General features: G+C 37.5%; 1 protein-coding gene across 1 annotated transcript in view; it reads right to left on the reverse strand.

Moving 5' to 3' along the window:
* Positions 1 to 17,449, reverse strand: part of FRRS1 (ferric chelate reductase 1) — a 46,289-nt gene that overhangs the window by 17,648 nt on the left and 11,192 nt on the right. The window contains exons 2-7 of the mRNA XM_055340590.1: positions 17,088 to 17,283; positions 15,598 to 15,734; positions 14,040 to 14,134; positions 12,791 to 12,938; positions 9,087 to 9,269; positions 839 to 937 (exon numbers count right to left, since the gene is read on the reverse strand). Of these exons, the coding sequence (XP_055196565.1) occupies positions 839 to 937; positions 9,087 to 9,269; positions 12,791 to 12,938; positions 14,040 to 14,134; positions 15,598 to 15,734; positions 17,088 to 17,283 (858 nt within the window). The remainder of the gene's footprint in view (positions 1 to 838; positions 938 to 9,086; positions 9,270 to 12,790; positions 12,939 to 14,039; positions 14,135 to 15,597; positions 15,735 to 17,087; positions 17,284 to 17,449) is intronic.

Consider the following 17,449-nt stretch of genomic DNA (forward strand, 5'->3'; position numbering starts at 1 on the left):
CCAGAAATAGGCCATCTCTGGCACAGATGCCAAGAAGAGGCACTAAAGACACCTGTCCAAGGCACTGAACCATTCTCTATTATACATCTCCTCTTTCTCACTAGGCGAGAAACTCTGTGTCATTAAACTAAGCCTCTTCTTAAAAAATCTGTCTGTACACTTTTGAAAAGGAGCTGATTGCTCTGGCCATCTTAACCATTTTTTTCTAAGATGCAAAAAAAAAAAAAAGGATTTAGGTGACACTGGCAAGAATTCATCTTTTCCTACAAGAGAAACTTGTCTTGTGCTTTCCAAAGTGTAGAAAAGGGGAGATGGTAGTCAAAGGGTACAAAGAGACAGTTATATAGGATGACTAAGTCTAGAGATCTAACGTACAGCATGATGACTGCATTTAATAATAGTGAATTGTATCCTGGAAATTTGCTAAGAGAGTAAATTTCAGGTGCTCTCACCGCAAAAGAAAGGTAAGTATATGAGGATGCAACTGTAAGTAATCATTTCACTATGTATATGTCTATCAAAACATCATGGTGTATACCTTAAATACACACAATTTTGTTATATGATAATAAAATATATTTAATATATAGTGTTAAATAGAATATATTAATATGTTAAACATATAAATATAATAAAATTTATATTTTTATATATTATTTTTAAAATAAAATAGAGCACAGAAAAGTTTCTTCCAGATTATTGTAAGAAAGGAACCCTGCTGTGGCTCTGCTGCTAACTGAGGATGGGGAGCTACCTTGCAGCACGGTTATACCACTGTCGGCCACAGAGTCAAAAGGTAGACAAGCCAGGCAGAGCTTCCCAGAATTTTCACACCTACCCTGGAGTCCATCACAGGGTGACTTCGCCCCGTCAAGTGAGAAGGTTGTATGTGCACGGTCTGATCTTCACGAATACACAAATAAGCATCATCATCACCCTGAAAACATTTACAAATGAGAAAAATTCAAAGGAATTTCAACATTTTGTTTTTAAAAGCCTCCCTAAAGAAATCAAGTAGTATTTGATGCTTTTATTTATTTATTTATTTATTTATTTATTTATTTATTTATTTATTTATTTTATTTATGATAGTCACAGAGAGAGAGAGAGAGAGAGAGAGAGAGAGAGAGAGGCAGAGACACAGGCAGAGGGAGAAGCAGGCTCCATGCCGGGAGCTGATGCGGGACTCGATCCCGGGACTCCAGGATTGTGCCCTGGGCCAAAGGCAGGCGCTGAACCGCTGAGCCACCCAGGGATCCCCTATTTGATGCTTTTAAAACATAATTTACTGATTCAGTCCTAAATGGTCCTATGTATTTCAGAGAACTGGCTGTCCAATTCACCAGTTTTAAATAATTCTGCTATAATGAAGAAACAAACAAAAAGCAGAAACAGACCCATAAGTACAGAGAACAAATTTGATGGCTGCCAGAGAAGAGGAGGTAGGGGAATGGGCAAAATAAGCAAGAGGCAGTGGGAGATACAGGCTTCTAGCTATGGAATGAATAAGTAATGGGAACAAATGTTAGAGCACAGGAAATATAGTCAATGGTATTATAACACTGTTGTAACAGTAGCTACACCTGTGAGGAGCACAGTATGGTGTTTAAAATTGTCTAATCACAATGTTGTACACCTGAAACTAATGTAACATTGTGTGTCAACTATACATTATTCAATATAAATACATACATACATAATTTTGTTATAATACAAAAGCAACACAATTTCAATGTAAAAATAGATTAAAATAACACGTTTATATGCCCATAACTCGAACACCACTGTTAATGCTTTCATGTATATTCATACAAATCTATTTGTATTTATAGCTATTTTTTCATCCCAAATAGGAAAATACACAGTTCCATTACCTTTTTTCACCAAACTTATTGTGAACATTGTTTGTAAATAAATATCTGTGTCTTAAAATTTTTCATAACTATAAATGCACTGCACTATATTGGGTTGGGGGGGTAACTTTTAAGATAAGGACACCAATCAAATACTGCTAATATTGTACACACTCAATAGATTTACTATTACATATTAAGACCAACATGTCTAAACTTAAGGAGGTAGTTTTTTGTCAGTCTAATTTTTATCTGCCTTTTAATCTCCAATATTCCTTAGCTCTGAAAGTTAGAGCTAGCTTACTTAAAATGACTATCAGAAGACAGACTCTAGAGCAGCCTGGGTGGCTCAGCGGTTTAGCGCCACCTTCAACCCAAGGCGTGACCCTGGAGACCCGAGATCGAGTCCCACATCAGGCTACCTGCATGGAGCCTGCTTCTCCCTCGGCTTGTGTCTATGCCTCTGTGTGTGTGTGTGTGTGTGTGCGTGTGTGTGCGTGTGTGTGTGTGTGTCTCATGAATAAATAAATAAAATCTTTAAAAAAAGAAGAAGAAGAAGATAGACTCAATCTTCAAACTACATTTAAATGATGGTACAAAGAAATAAATCTGCATTTTAAATTACTGTACATAGTTTTCTTTCTTTCACCTATTCTAAACCATTCTCTATAAACTATCTAATAAGGTCTTTCATATGTTGTAGTCACTCAACTCCTTAAACAAAGCCAAGACTAAAAAAAAAATCAAAAAAAAAAAAAACAAAGCCAAGACTGACAAGTTATAATAAATTTTGCCACTAATCCCAATGATATTCTAACATATTTTAAATGTATTTTTAGAAGTTCCACTTTTGAGAACTCCCAAGTACATAACTTTAGCAAACCAATTATCCAGTTACTTCTATTCAAATCAGAATTAGCCCACCTCAAAAAATTTGAAGTCATCATGATTTAAAACAGGAATCAACAAACTATGACACACAGATCAAATTCAGTCTAATGCCTATTTTTGTACAGCCCACAGGCTAAGAAAGATGTTTACATATCTAAATAATTTTTTTAACTTATTGAAAGAGAAGAGCATGAGCAGAGGCAGAGGAAGAGGAAGAAGCAGATTCCCCCCTGAGCAAGGAGCACAATTCGGGGCTCAATCCAGAACCCTGAGATCATGACCTGAGCTGAAGGCAGAAACTTAACTGACTGAGCTACAAATTATCTTTTTAATTAAAAGAAGAATATGTCATCATGAGTAAAAATACGTGAAATCCAAATTTCAGTGTACACAAATAAAGTTTTATTGCAACACAGCCATACCTATTAATTTATGGATTGTCTCCTGCTGTTTTAGTACTACCACAACAGAGATGAGTATTTAGAACAAAGACCATGTGCTCACAAATTCTAAAGTGGTTACTATCTGGATGTTTACAGAAAAAGTTCACTGATCTCTAATTTAAACAAACACCATGTGTTTTCTAGACTATCGTCTATGAGGTATATACATTTTTTTAATTCAAAACAAATTTTAATATAACAAAACAGTGGATTCTGAGGCAAAATGATGACAAGTCAACTGCCATGCTAACTCATTGCAGACAGATGTCTCAAATATTGGAGAAAATGATGGGGGTGGAAAAGAAGTAACTCTCAGTTCTCACAACTCTACAGTGAAAAGTATGAGAAGGTGCAATTACAACCTTGGGTGCCAAGCAATTCTAGAAACCCCAAGTTTGGAGCATGGAAACACACATGTAAGAAGTTCCACCAAATTTCTGAATTGGACAGATCCTCTTTCTCCCATCTGTTCTTGAATCAAGCACTTAGAATGTACTCTGTATAGAAAATATTGTATGGATACTGTGGAAAAAATAAAGATGGCTAGATCTTCTTAGAATCACAGACTAGGGACGCCTGGGTGGCTCAGCGGTTGAGCGCCTGCCTTCAGCCCAGGGCATGGTCCTGGAGTCCCCGGATCAAGTCCCACAGAGGGCTCCAAAGCATGGAGTCTGCTTCTCTCTCTGCCTATGTCTCTGCCTTTCTCTGTGTCTCTCACGAATGAATAAATAAAATCTTAAAAAGAAAAAAAAAAGCAACAACCAAAGACTATGTTTTAAAGGAAGAGGCAGTTATAATAGTACATGAATTATGATAAAATAGGTTTAGACAAAGCACCATGGAAGCACAATTTATGAAGAGCCAAAAGGTTGAAAAAACTTATAAGAAAAGATAGGGGTGCCTGAATGGCTCCGTTGGTTAAACATCTGCCTTCAGCTCAGGTCATGATTCCAGGTTCTGGGATGGAGCCCCACATCAGCCTTCCTGCTCAGCAGGGAGTCTGGTTCTTCCTCTGTGTCTCACCCTACTTGTGCTCACGCACTCTCTCTCAAATAAATAAATAAAATCTTTAAAAAAAAAAGATAATAATTAACTAAGCCTTAGAAAATAAAAAATATTTATACATGGATAAGGTAGGGCTGAGATTCAGGGAAAAATTTCCCAAAAGGAGAAAATTCCATGACCAAACACATAGAAATATTAAAAAAAATGAAAATTTTAGGAAATAGGTCATTGTGTGAGCTATAACATATACAAAGTAAGGCTGAAATTACAACAAGGGCTTTGAAGAGTTTTGAAAGCCAGGCTAATGAAAAAACATTTTTTCTGTAACTACTAAGTTTACCAAAGGTTTTGGGGATAAAACTGAGATGATCTCAGTGGTAGCTTGGGAAGAAAAAAACAGTCAATGACTGTTGAAAGAAGAAATGAACAGGAGAAATCATGGGGCCAGGAGGACTAGTAAGGGGTCACTGTGGCAGTCTGGAAATGATAATAAAGGTGTAAGCCAAGCCAGAGATAGTGACAATGCAAATAAAGAGAATGTAGAAGTATGTCAAAGACAGAATCAAAAGTATCTGGAAGATTGGCAGCAGCAAACACATTAGCACTCAAATCTTGACTTCTAAACACTATTCCTATTAAAAGGAAACAGAATTCCTTTGAAAAATGATGAAATGTAAATAGTGTAAGATGAGTGGGCATCTTGTTACACCAGAAAGCAAGGACACGCCAAAAAACTAATGGAGATACATCAGAAGGGCGCGCACACACACACACACACACACACAAAGGCGTGAAGGGGCCATATTTGGGTCAATGTGAGCATCTAAAAGAAGAATGATGAGGCGCCTGGGTGGCTCAGATGGTTGAGCGTCTGCCTTGGGCTCAGATTGTGATCTCAGGGTCCTGGGATGGAGCCCTATGTCAGGCTACTTGCTCAGTAGAGAGTCTGCTTCTCCCTCTCCCTCAGTTCTCTCTCTTCTCTCTGCTATTCTTGCTCTCACTCTCTCTCAAATAAATAAATAAATTTTTTAAAAAAGATGAATGATAATGATAAACAATAACACAATAGACAAAAGGAATTAATTAGTCCATAGTGTTTCACCAAAAGGAAAAGGGAGGTGCAGAGGAAAGAAAGCTCTTCTTTTTAGAAGAACACCAGCTAATAAATAAACTAGAAAAATGATTAAATTAGAAAAATCACCACTTTGCAACCATAAATGTAACAACTGTTTCAGGAAAGGGACATAAATAGATGCTAAAATCATTTGGTAAAATGCTATTGAGGAACAGAATATTCATACACGCTCAAAGTATCACCCCAACAGATTGCTTATTAATTAAAAAGAGAAAACATGCCTTCACAATGGAAAAATCTGACAGATACCAGTGATCAAACATAAAACCACATCAATAATGGAATAATCTGATATTATGCTTCTCTTGATACGATGCCCTGAGATAGAAACAAACCCCTTAGGTAGTATTTGTGCCAAAAATCTTAACTTGAATCTACTGTATAAATTGTGGGACATTCTACAGAATTGGACTAAAAAAAAAATCTAAAAAATAGGGTGAATGATCAAAGAGATAACAAAGGTATTGAGGGATAAGTGATTGGATCTTGGGTCAAAATTTTTTTTTCAAAAAACAGCTAAAAGGGACTTTATGGGGACAACTGAGGTATTTGGAATATAGACTATATTGCATAAAATTATTAATCATTATTAAGTTTTCTCTATGTGGTCAAGATATCATGGTAATTATAGGAGCATATATCCTTGCTCTGAGGAGATACTTGCTAAAAAAAAATTTTAGAGATAAAATGTCATGATACATGTACAACATAGCTTTCAAATAGTTTTGGGGAAAAATGTGTCTTTTATATATACTCCATAAACACACACACACATACATGGTGGAAGGAGAGGGAGAAAATGTGGCAAGTATAAAGAACTTATTGGTGTTGGTTGCACTATTCTTTCAACTTTCATATAGGTTTAAAACTTCTCAAAACAAAAAGTTGGGGAGTGTTGGAGGAAGAAAGACCTGAAAGGGGAATAAAAGAGAAGAATCTAAGTCACAACCAAAATTCCCTGAACACCAAAGAATACAGTGGCTGCATAAACTGCCCAGGACAGTATCTGAAAAGAAGCAAGAAATCAATAATGGTAATTGTTTTTTTATTACTGTTTTTGATCACCAAGAGTGGAGAACACAAGAAACATGAGGAGGGAAGATATTAAGTGCAGTTTTATAGATGATGGTTTGTGTTGTCTAGGAACACTCATCTGGACAAGATCAGCTAACTACTGGAAATCCCAACATGAAGTACAAGAGAGGTCAGAGCTGGGAACTTTCTACCAGAGCATTGAGAAATTATGAATAGAGCAAGATGAGATTGGGCAGGAGAAGGAAGCCAACAGAAGCTAATATATAATATGTATTCTTGATATATTTTATATCATTTAACAAAGTATCTGAGATAGAGAATATGTGTATAATTTGAAATTTAGCTAAAATTCAGACATTAGCAAGTCATTGTTACCAAAAATATGGAAAATTATACTTTTCATCAATTTTAGTGATGAAGTCTAATACCAAGACAACTGTTATAATTAATTTATAAGTAAACTTGAAAAGGGTATCATTTAGCTGGTATTCATAACATCAGATACTTTCAGTATTTAAATTTACATTAGGTACTAAAAAGAAACAGCAGGTCACAAAAATATCCTAAAATGTTTTAAATAACCAAAAATAGAAATAACCACTTTAAAAATATTTTCTGAGGATGATTTATTTCCCTCAAATTAGACAAACAGGTGTACAGATGATTTTAATCATTAAGTAAGATTGCTCTGTAAATCAACTGCACCTGCATAATTAAGTCTTTTTTATAAACATTTTTTGATGAGTACGATACGAGAAACTTAAGATTTCTAAGTAAGATAAATATATCTTGAATTAAAGACAAAAGCTTTTGTGCCGTCTATGCCTACAACTCTGAAGAGAAATAACTGGTCTACTTGTGGCTTCCTCATCACCACACCCAGTACAGCCGTAGTGACTTTTCCTCTTGCTAACAGATTGTATATGACCAGAAAAAGAAAAATATGAGTTTACTACTGCATGAAGTTTGGCCATAAAGTGACTGCAGTGTTTTTTATTTAAGTGACTAGAACACATATCTAAATGAGCACTGTATGCTGGAGATAAACTACACACATATTCCAACAAGATTACCATTGCTAATCCTTGTGGGGCTCATCTTCAGAATTTCCTTCATAACCAGTTCCATCACATTCACACAAGCACTACCGCCATCTTTCTTTATTGCTTTATAGCCCCATTTTATTTTTAATTCAGGCTCATTATCCACCGTATGCACCAAACCTGGTTCATTTTGGCCAGAACTGCAAACACCCAAAAGGATATGCTATAAGTCTGATGAGAGTTACGATGGGAAATGGGGAAAATGTTTTGAACTACTGCAACATCATTCAATCAAGTATAAAATTTCCCGAGAAACAACTTTAAAAAAGAAAGAGTCATAATTTCTTATATGTTATTTTTAAAAGCCTATGACATATCTGGGGCACCTCAGTCCGTTAAGCATCGGACTCCTGATTTCAGCTCAGGTCATGAATTCAGGGACAGGAGATCGAGCCCCGCATCAGGCTCTGCCTTGGGCTTGGAACATGCTTAAGATTCTTTGTCTCACTCTTCTGTTGCCCCTCCCCACCTCTAAAAAAGAATAATAAGAAGAAATAAAAGCATATGATATATCTCTCATAAGTTTAAGGTATACATTTTGCTTAATGAGAAAGAATAATGAGTACATTCTAGGACAATATAGTAAAACATCTAGGTCATATGCATATGTATATTAAGTAAAATATCTAGGTGTAACTTTTTACACTTGGCTTCCTGAAATACTTGAAAGCAGCATACAAGGCCCAATGTGATCAGAGTGCACTCTTAGGAAAAACATTAGTTCTTCTAGCACAGTATCTCAGTATTCCTTTTCTTTTTTTGAAATATGATTCCCTAAAGAAGTGATGTTAAGTTAAACCTGACAGGAATAAAACTCTCTAGAAAAGACCTGTTACCTTTGCTAATGTGGAGGAAGTAAGAAGAGGCTTTCTCCATTTGTACTCATCCCCCACCTCACCGCCAACTCTGCTTTGAACAGGACTAACACACATCCTGGTCTATACTTTCCTGCCTTCCTTTTGGGACATCAGGATGCCTATGCAGCACTCTGCTATTTCACACCACAGCACAAGGCTGCCATCTACAGAACCATTTAATCCATTCAGCACTACCCAGGAAAAGCGAGAATCACCTTTAAAAAATGCTGCCTTCTGTAGAGCTGACAAAGGAGCCTACCAGTGAAGAATATATTTCTGCCTCGACACACCAGGTTTCATTCTCTGTTTGGGATATGTACTGATGACTACCAAAAAGGGGACACCGAGGCAGCACCCCATGCTGTGGTTGCTGGCCACCCAAGAAAACAACAAGGGTTTGAAAAGCATCACAAATAACGTAAGACTTTTAAGCCGAGCAACTTTTCTTCACTGTACTTCCTGTTTTTATCACAGGGGCAGACAGGAAGATACAGTGGCAAGTCCACTGATATGGAGTGATTTTCCTAACTCTCCATAGGACGGCCTCTTCTTAGAGGTATATAATAATACAACTATTAAAAACATGAAATACCCAAAGATGTTTAACTCAGCATCTGCTCTAACTTCCTTTGTCCTGCCCTCTCCTTTCTCTTCCCATCTTAAGTATGATCATGTGACTCAAACAAACAACTACATTGCCATTGATTAGGCTCCCTCTAATCATTTATATTTCATTACCACTTATATAAGTAGGGGATACAAACCATCCATCTGTCGTGAGAAAATGCAAAGGATAAATAGCCTTGACTGGGACCACTCATTTCAACCACCACTGACTGGTCATCTCGAGCAAAGGACAAGAAGAAACAGGCATGCTCCTTCTCTGGGTCACAGTTCAAAGGACTCCGAATGCAGAACTTCTTGTTCCCACAATCTGAAGCGCTGAACTAGAAAAATGACAGTGGGGGAAAAAAGTCTTAATTACCAACCAAGAGTTCATTTCACAATGATAAAAGAGCCACTACCTTGAAGTACAAGTATTAACAAGAATATCTTTTCATAATGGAGATTCAAAGAAGGAAACGAAGGACACATCCCAAAATTAGAAATGATGAGAGCAGTAGTTAGGTTGTGAACTTTTAAACTTAATTAATTTTAATTAAAATTTGGAAGGCACATTAGTTGGACTCTAATGTGCATGACTATTAAAGTCTCTTTAATACTCAAAATATTTCACATTAATTATGTTCCGGAGCAAAGTTTCTAGTAAATTTTGAAAAACATCTTAGAGAATATTTAAGTCCCCACTGACATTCCTGCCTAAAGGATATCCTTGAGTTTTTAGAATAGACTTTTAAAAGGCAAACAGGCCAACTCTTAGCAAGTTTTTGTATTGAGATCCTGGACTCTGCTTCTAGAATTCAGGTTCAAATTTGATATTAAAATAATATAAGAAAAAGTGATTATTCCTATATATACCACCACTGCAAATAATAGTAATAACAATTTAGCGGAGGAGAATCAGGAACAATCTACAATGATTTAACTCAGAGCTGCTTGTTATGGCAAAAAAGAAGAGTATCAAAAATTGTCAGCTCTAGGGACGCCAGGATGGCTCAGTGGTTGAGGGTCTGCCTTTGGCTCAGGGTGTGATCCCAGAGTCCCAGGATCAAGTACCGCACTGAGCTCCCTGCATGGAGCCTGCTTCTCCCTCTGCCTGTGTCTCTGCCTCTCTCTCTCTCTCTGTCCCTCATGAATAAATAAATAAAATCTTTAAAAAAAATATCAGCTCTACAATTTGACAGAGCAAATATGCAGTCATCTTGTTAGAAGGTGCTGCAACAGTATATTTCAACAGAGAAATGAAGTAGATCTAATGAGAACTGTATCAAAAAATTTCTCATTTCTTCTACTCTACCAACACTGCTGGCCACTAAATGTGTGGCGGGTTTTCCCACATTAACCAGTTTTGCAACTCTCTGTGGACACCAATAGTGTGTCCTACATTACAATTCTGTTCTTACACAATCTACCTGAAGTTAGGGTCCAATCCTACAAGTTAGGGGCTCAGTCCCACAAGACTGCTCATTTCAGAGGCCAATCACAAGTTCCAGGTTCCCACTAGAGGAGAATGGAGGTTGCCATGACCCTCTCCTCAAGTTTGATAATGTACTAGGATGGTTCACAGAACTCGGGAAAACAGCTTTCTTATTAGACTACCAGTGTTTTTTTTTTTTTTAAGATTTTATTTTTTATTTGAGAGAGAGTGAGAGGGAGAGTGTACATAAGCACCCAGGAGAGGGATGAAGGAAGAGAGAGAGAAAGAATCTCAAGCAGACTCCTCGCTGAGCACAAAGCCAGAGGCAGGGCTCAATCTCACAACCCTGAGATAATGACCAAGCCAAAATCAAAAGTCCAATGCTTAACCAACCAAGTTGGTTAACCATCCAAGTACGCCAAGATTACCAGTGTATTATTAAAAAATGCAACCCAGGAACAGCCAGATGGAAGAGGAGCACAGAGCAAGGTATGCAGGAAGGGGTATGGAGCCTCCATGCCCTCTCTAAGGCACCATCCTCCTAGCACCTCCATGTATTCAACAACAACCTGGGAGCTCTCTGAACCCCAAACTTTTGGGATTTTTATAGAGGATTCATCATGGAGGCATGATGGATTACTGACTCAATTTTCAGCTCCTCTCTCATCTCTGGAAAATTGGGAGTGGGGTAAAAAGTTCCCATTTCTAAGCATGGCTTGGTCTTTCTGGTGACCTGTCCTGATCCAGGAGCCTACCCAGAGTTACTCGTTAGAACAAAAAGCATTCCTATCACTCAAGAAATTACAAGGGATTTGGGAGCTCTGATTCAGGTGCTGGGGTCAAAGGCCAAATATTAGCAGGTACCGCAGCAGAGACCAACATATATACTTCTTATTATTTCATAGGAACATAAAGAAAAGTCACAGTAGAGTGTAAAGAACAAGCCACTTGGATTTTAGTCTCTGCTCTCTCCTTTACTCTATCATGTCTGCTAAAGAACTTATTGTCTCTCTTCTATACCATCAACTACACAACAGGGACTGAACTCTGAGGTCTCTTCTAGCTCTACAAATGCTATAATCTCATAACTCTGAATAAACCTTTTATATCAGAGACTACAAACTTGGTGCAGAGATACCACAAAAGCTCTGAGAGCAAATGCCTTTCATGTGAATATATAGAAAGATAATTTCGTCAATAGAGTCCTACCCAGAAGCTCTGTTCCAAAGTGACTGTTTACTCCCCTGAAGCAGCTTTGAAATTAAACATTAAGACTAAGTAAACTGAAGAGTGCCTGGCAGGCTCCGTTGGTGGAGAAGCATACAACTCTTGGTCTTAGGGCTGTGAGTTCAAGGCCCGTGTTGGTTGTAGAGATTACTTAAAAATAAAATCTTAAAAAAAAGAGAAACTAAATAAAAGATCTAATTGTATGTTCAAAAATGTAACATTTATAATAATGCAGTTAAATATAACCATCAAATATTGCAAAATGTAGAAAGAAAATAAAATGAGACATACACAGGAGTGCAAGTGCTTTACCTAGTCTTCCCTACAAGAACAAAGGGTTATAAAAAGACAAAAAAAAAAAAAAAAAAAAAAAAAAACAAGGAAAAGAAAAAAGTAACTAATATTTACAGAATTTCTATTAAGTGCAAAGCAGTTAGAAACCTTATATTCATGAAATTGTTTAATCTTCATAATGATACTAAAAGCTTGATTTTATTTCTCACTTTATAGGTGAAGAAACAGACTTTGAGAATTAAGTAGCTTGTCCAAAGTCACACAGAAAGTACAAAAGTCAGGATTCAGACCCAAGTGTGTTCTTTCAACTACAATAACTTGCCATAAAACACTTTCCATTATCCACTTCTGAATTAATAAGTCTAACTTATCAGAATTTCTTTCGGTAAAACCTTCCTAATGTTTCCAGTATGTATTACCCTTTACAGGATATGTTTTTTCAGTCATCATTTCTCTGAACCAGAGGGCCTAAACAGAATTCCAGTTGATGAGTTTGCAAAAAAGAGTTTCTGTAGTTCAGCACATAGAATCCCCAGTACTCATTGGCCTTAATGAATCAGATTTAAGAGTTACATCACTATTTCAAGATTCTCCTCCAAATCTTGTTTAAATATAGTTTAAGCTATAAACTTCCTCTCCACGTTTGATATTTAGCTGTATAGACCGTGTGTGAATGTCATAACCACACCTGGAGCATGCAAGGTCTTGCATTCCCTTTATTCTGACCTGTAAGTCATAATAATGTTGCAATGAAGACTTCCTTCAGATTTCCTGCACGGGTCCCAAAAACTTACTACCACAACCCAGTACAGCTACTTCTCTACATACTTCACCAGGCAGAGAACCACAATTTCCAAAGACCCTGTTATTATGTACTGCATTTGGTGAAACCATAAAAATGTTACTTACTGATTTGGTTAAATGGGAGACCGGAGGTAATGTCGACAAAGGGGCTATTGTAGCTTCAGGCGTTGTAAAAGGCAGTGCGTTTGGTTGTGAAATTATAGGACCAGGAATCTTCACCCAGTAGGTTTTATACTTCTCAACAACTGTGACTCTGAAATGCAATACTAATGAGATCAAACAGAACCCTAATTGTGGCCCATAATAATGAAAATTTTAAAAATATGGAAAAAAGAAAAAGAATAAAGTGGCGACACACAACTTAATACTACCTAACAGTACAACTAATTTTGTCTAAGGCAAACCTCTAATGACTCTTCACCTCATCACTAAAATGACTTTTACTGCCCTTGCTCTCTTGCTCGCTCTTAATTTCTTCTCTTTCTTCTCCTCATCTTTGTCTGTTCTTTGGGCATATTCAGAGTCCGGAATGCCAGATCTAAGGACTGCACAGATTTCTATTCCCTAATATATAAAGAACATACTACTACAACCCATTTCATAGTGTGCAGTTCCAATTATTCCACAAGGTCTGTGTAGTAAGCAGCTATAGGAAGAAGCTATATAGGGGCTGCATAAAAAACCATCAGCACTTCCTGGAGTCGCAGTCCCTTTCCACATTCCACACAACACACAGGTGCAGAGCTGTGTTACTGTGTGCTGGGACCTGTGTACAAAGTGAGACAAAAAACAGACATGCCAGGAGAGCGATTCTCACTAACATATGTCTCTAACATCACTCAGGAATCCTTAGACTGCTTTATGACATCCTCCTTCCTCTTTCACATAGGATTAAGGGTGAAGGAATTCTAATTTTACTGAATTTCCTAATTCTGTAGGCATGCAGCATCTTACTTTTCTGGAAAACTAATCTGTAAGTTGTAACGCTATAAAAAAGTCATCCAAATTTCAGGATTTTTTTCATATTCTCATTAAGACAAGAGCAAATCTAAAAAATTTATTAGTCTAGACACCATATGTAGACTCAAGTGTTAATTTATATCCTTTGTGTGATGGCACTGCAACACTTCATTTACTCAACAAATATCTATTACATGCCTTTTGGGTGCCAGGTCCTGTGCTAGGTGGAAAAAAATCGAAGAAAAACCAAAATGACCACTTATCTCACTAAGGTGGTGTCATTAGTACACCAAACCTCTCCTGTACAGGCAAATATCTAATAGGTATCAAAAATGATTCAGATCATTTTTGTTTCAATTTTACTAGTTGCAGATTTGTAAGCTCCCCTACTCACAGAAACTTTACATGATTCGGAGCATTGCTTAGAGCATTCCAGTAGACTTTAACTTTTGTTTTCTTGGATGGACTCGTGTGACTCACAGCATATCCCTGAAATAAAAAAGAGAAGAACTACCAGTCAGTCACTCAATAGTTGAGCATGGCTGGAACTACTATCATTTTGCAAAGTAATCCATCATTGCATGAGGCCAAAACCCTGGTAAGGACTGTTTTAGTTAGAATAGGGACTCAAGTACTCAACAAATACATGTTGGCTAGCTGACACCAGATTAGCAGCTGGCTTTGTGAATAAATTAGAATAAATTTAAGGACTGTAGAGTTATGAACGCCGGGTATGTTAATGCTATATAGAACTTGTTCATTATTTCATTTATACAATAAATATATATTCCTTCCATTAATAGGAAGAATGCAGAAAAGTCATCCAAGGAAAAAATTCCTGCCTCCACATACATAGCATTACATTTTGGGAATTCTTTTCCCTTGAAAGGTCTCATTTCCCATCTTCCTTCACCTGGCAAATTCCTACTCATTCTTTGAAGCCTGATGGGGAGATTTCCTCCTCCAAGAAGCTCTCTCTCAATTCCCTCCAGTCTGTGTGTGACATCCCCTGCTATGCTTCCCACCCATCCTGTGTGTTTTTTTTTTAATTTTTATTTATTTATGATAGTCACACAGAGAGAGAGAGAGAGGCAGAGACATAGGCAGAGGGAGAAGCAGGCTCCATGCACCTGGAGCCCGACGTGGGATTCGATCCCGGGTCTGCAGGATCGCGCCCTGGGCCAAAGGCAGGCGCCAAACCGCTGCGCCACCCAGGGATCCCGTCCTGTGTGTTTCTAATCTAAGTCTAGTTATGTGTTCTACTTGTGTATCTGTCCTATATCCTTATGTTCCATACATCATATGTCCATATGTTCTACCTATGTGTAATGCTCAGAGCTCAGAACAAGAATAAGTCTTGTTCATCACCATATCCCTTTGCACCAGGAGAGTTCCTGGTATAATAAATGTTTACTGGGATTCCCTGGATGGCGCAGCGGTTTAGCGCCTGCCTTTGGCCCAGGGCGTGATCCTGGAGACCCGGGATCGAGTCCCGCGTCGGGCTCCCGGTGCATGGAGCCTGCTTCTCCCTCTGCCTGTGTCTCTGCCTCTCTCTCTCTCTCTCTCTCTCTGTGACTATCATAAATAAATAAATTTTTTAAAAAAATTTAATAAATGTTTACTAAATGAATGAATGAATGAATGACAAAAATTAGACCACTGTCCCACTCTAGAATCCTATCTTCAATACTAACACTTTTTAAAATCAACATAAAAGTCAGTATTATATAATACATCAAAAGCTATAAACTCTTCAAGCTACTGCCTTTTCTAGGATGCTGATGTGTAAAAATATATCGCATATAGGAAAACTGGAGCCAAAGCTTGATCATTGTGAATCTATTTAGATGTCTGCAATAATGGGTAATGTCATTGTTCATCTTACAACCACCACCCTGTAGTGAAAAGATCCACAGAAATTGACAGATTCCAGTTTCAGACACAACACAAACCTGTACATCTTCACAGGTCAGAAGCTGTGACACTTGACTGTCAATCAATGTGAAGGAGCCAATAGGAGGGCCACTCAAATCCTCAGCATTCCGTGCTTCTAAGAGAAAGCCTCTAAATGGTGGCCCTGACAAGGTTACTGAGAAACAAACAAAAAAATAGCTTAAGAGGTTTAGCAACATCCCCAAAAGGAAACTGTTCAAGAGGGCAGCTCACAATTAGAATCTGGCATACATATACAAAACTACTCCAGGAGAGAAAATGGTAGAAATTATCTTACAGACAAAGAAGGTCTAAACTGTGCTCCACAGGACATTCACTCCATGAGATGTTAATAGCCATTCCACAGGGAAAAAAGGTAGGTGATAGTCAGAGAGCTATCCATGGGGCCGAATTAGTTTGAAAAATGCTGAATAAAAGTAAATACTTGTTTTTTTACTGAAAACCCCTAAAGCCTTTAACATCCTACTATGCAGGACCAAACTCTAGAAGTACATTATATATAACACACAGAGTATTCCAAACTTATTTTTCCATACACTCTTTTCATCAGTTTGTTAATATTCTGCACTTCTAGAGTTGCAGAAAATAGATCATAAAACACTGTAATAGATACACCTTTAAGAGTCAGCCCACATTTCACCAGAAAAACTGGAAAAACACAAAAGTTTACACTGTACCAAGAAGCATAAGGGTTTATTACACCTAAACCAGACAAAATAAACATCATTTTCCTCTTCTATTGAGTTAATAGTACTGTTTAAAAAGATCTATTAACTGGGCAGCCCCTTTGGCACAGCGGTTTAGTGCCGCCTGCAGCCCAGGGTGTGATCCTAGGGACCCAGGATCGAGTCCCACGTCGGGCTCCCTGCATGGAGCCTGCTTCTCCCTCTGCCTGTGTCTCTGCCTGTCTCTCTCTCTCTCTCTCTCTCTGTTGCTCATGAATAAATAAATAAAATCTTAAAAAAAAAAAGAAGTAAAATCTATTTTAAAAATAATTTTTAGGGATCCCTGGGTGGCGCAGCGGTTTGGCGCCTGCCTTTGGCCCAGGGCGCGATCCTGGAGACCCGGGATCGAATCCCACGTCGGGCTCCCGGTGCATGGAGCCTGCTTCTCCCTCTGCCTATGTCTCTGCCTCTCTCTCTCTCTCTCTCTCACTGTGTGCCTATCATAAATAAATAAAAAAAAAAAGTCCTTAAAAAAAAAAAAAAAAGAATTTAAAAAAAAAAAATAATAATTTTTAAAAAAGACCTATTAGCTAATGATAAAAACGTACTTAAAACCTACTCTGACTGGGGAGCCGATATACCACTTAAGTAATACAGTCATCTGTAATCGTTAAGCACAAAATGAGAAGCCTAAGATGGTGGTATCTTACATAAAACAGGTGAACAGATTTAAATGAAACTATATAAATCCCTCAGTAACAAACATTCAATGTACAGGAAAAGAGTGAAAGTCAAAACACAAATAGTTAATCCTGGCACAGTACCTTCAATCTGATCTCCTCGTCTGAACGTCATCTGACCCACTGAAATGTTGTGAACAGGATCAGAGTGTGCAGTATGACCATGTTCAGGAACCATTCCATGGCATGACCTTCCTACTTTTCCGCTGGGATAATTAGCCACAGAACTAACGTACAGCACAAGTAGGAAGGTAGCAAGGGTAAATCCAAGAACTGCCATCTCAAAAAGAAGATTAAAAACATATTATTTTCATACACAATTAAAATATAAAGTTTTTGTACTACAGAATAGTAATTCTAGATGACTGCTTATTTCAATAGACAGCTAACCCTCTTTTCAAAATAAAAAGAATATGATACGTGAATTTGAATCTGGATTTGAATCT

This window comes from Nyctereutes procyonoides, unplaced genomic scaffold (assembly GCF_905146905.1).
Source record: "Nyctereutes procyonoides isolate TBG_1078 unplaced genomic scaffold, NYPRO_anot_genome, whole genome shotgun sequence".
Lineage (NCBI taxonomy): Eukaryota > Metazoa > Chordata > Mammalia > Carnivora > Canidae > Nyctereutes > Nyctereutes procyonoides.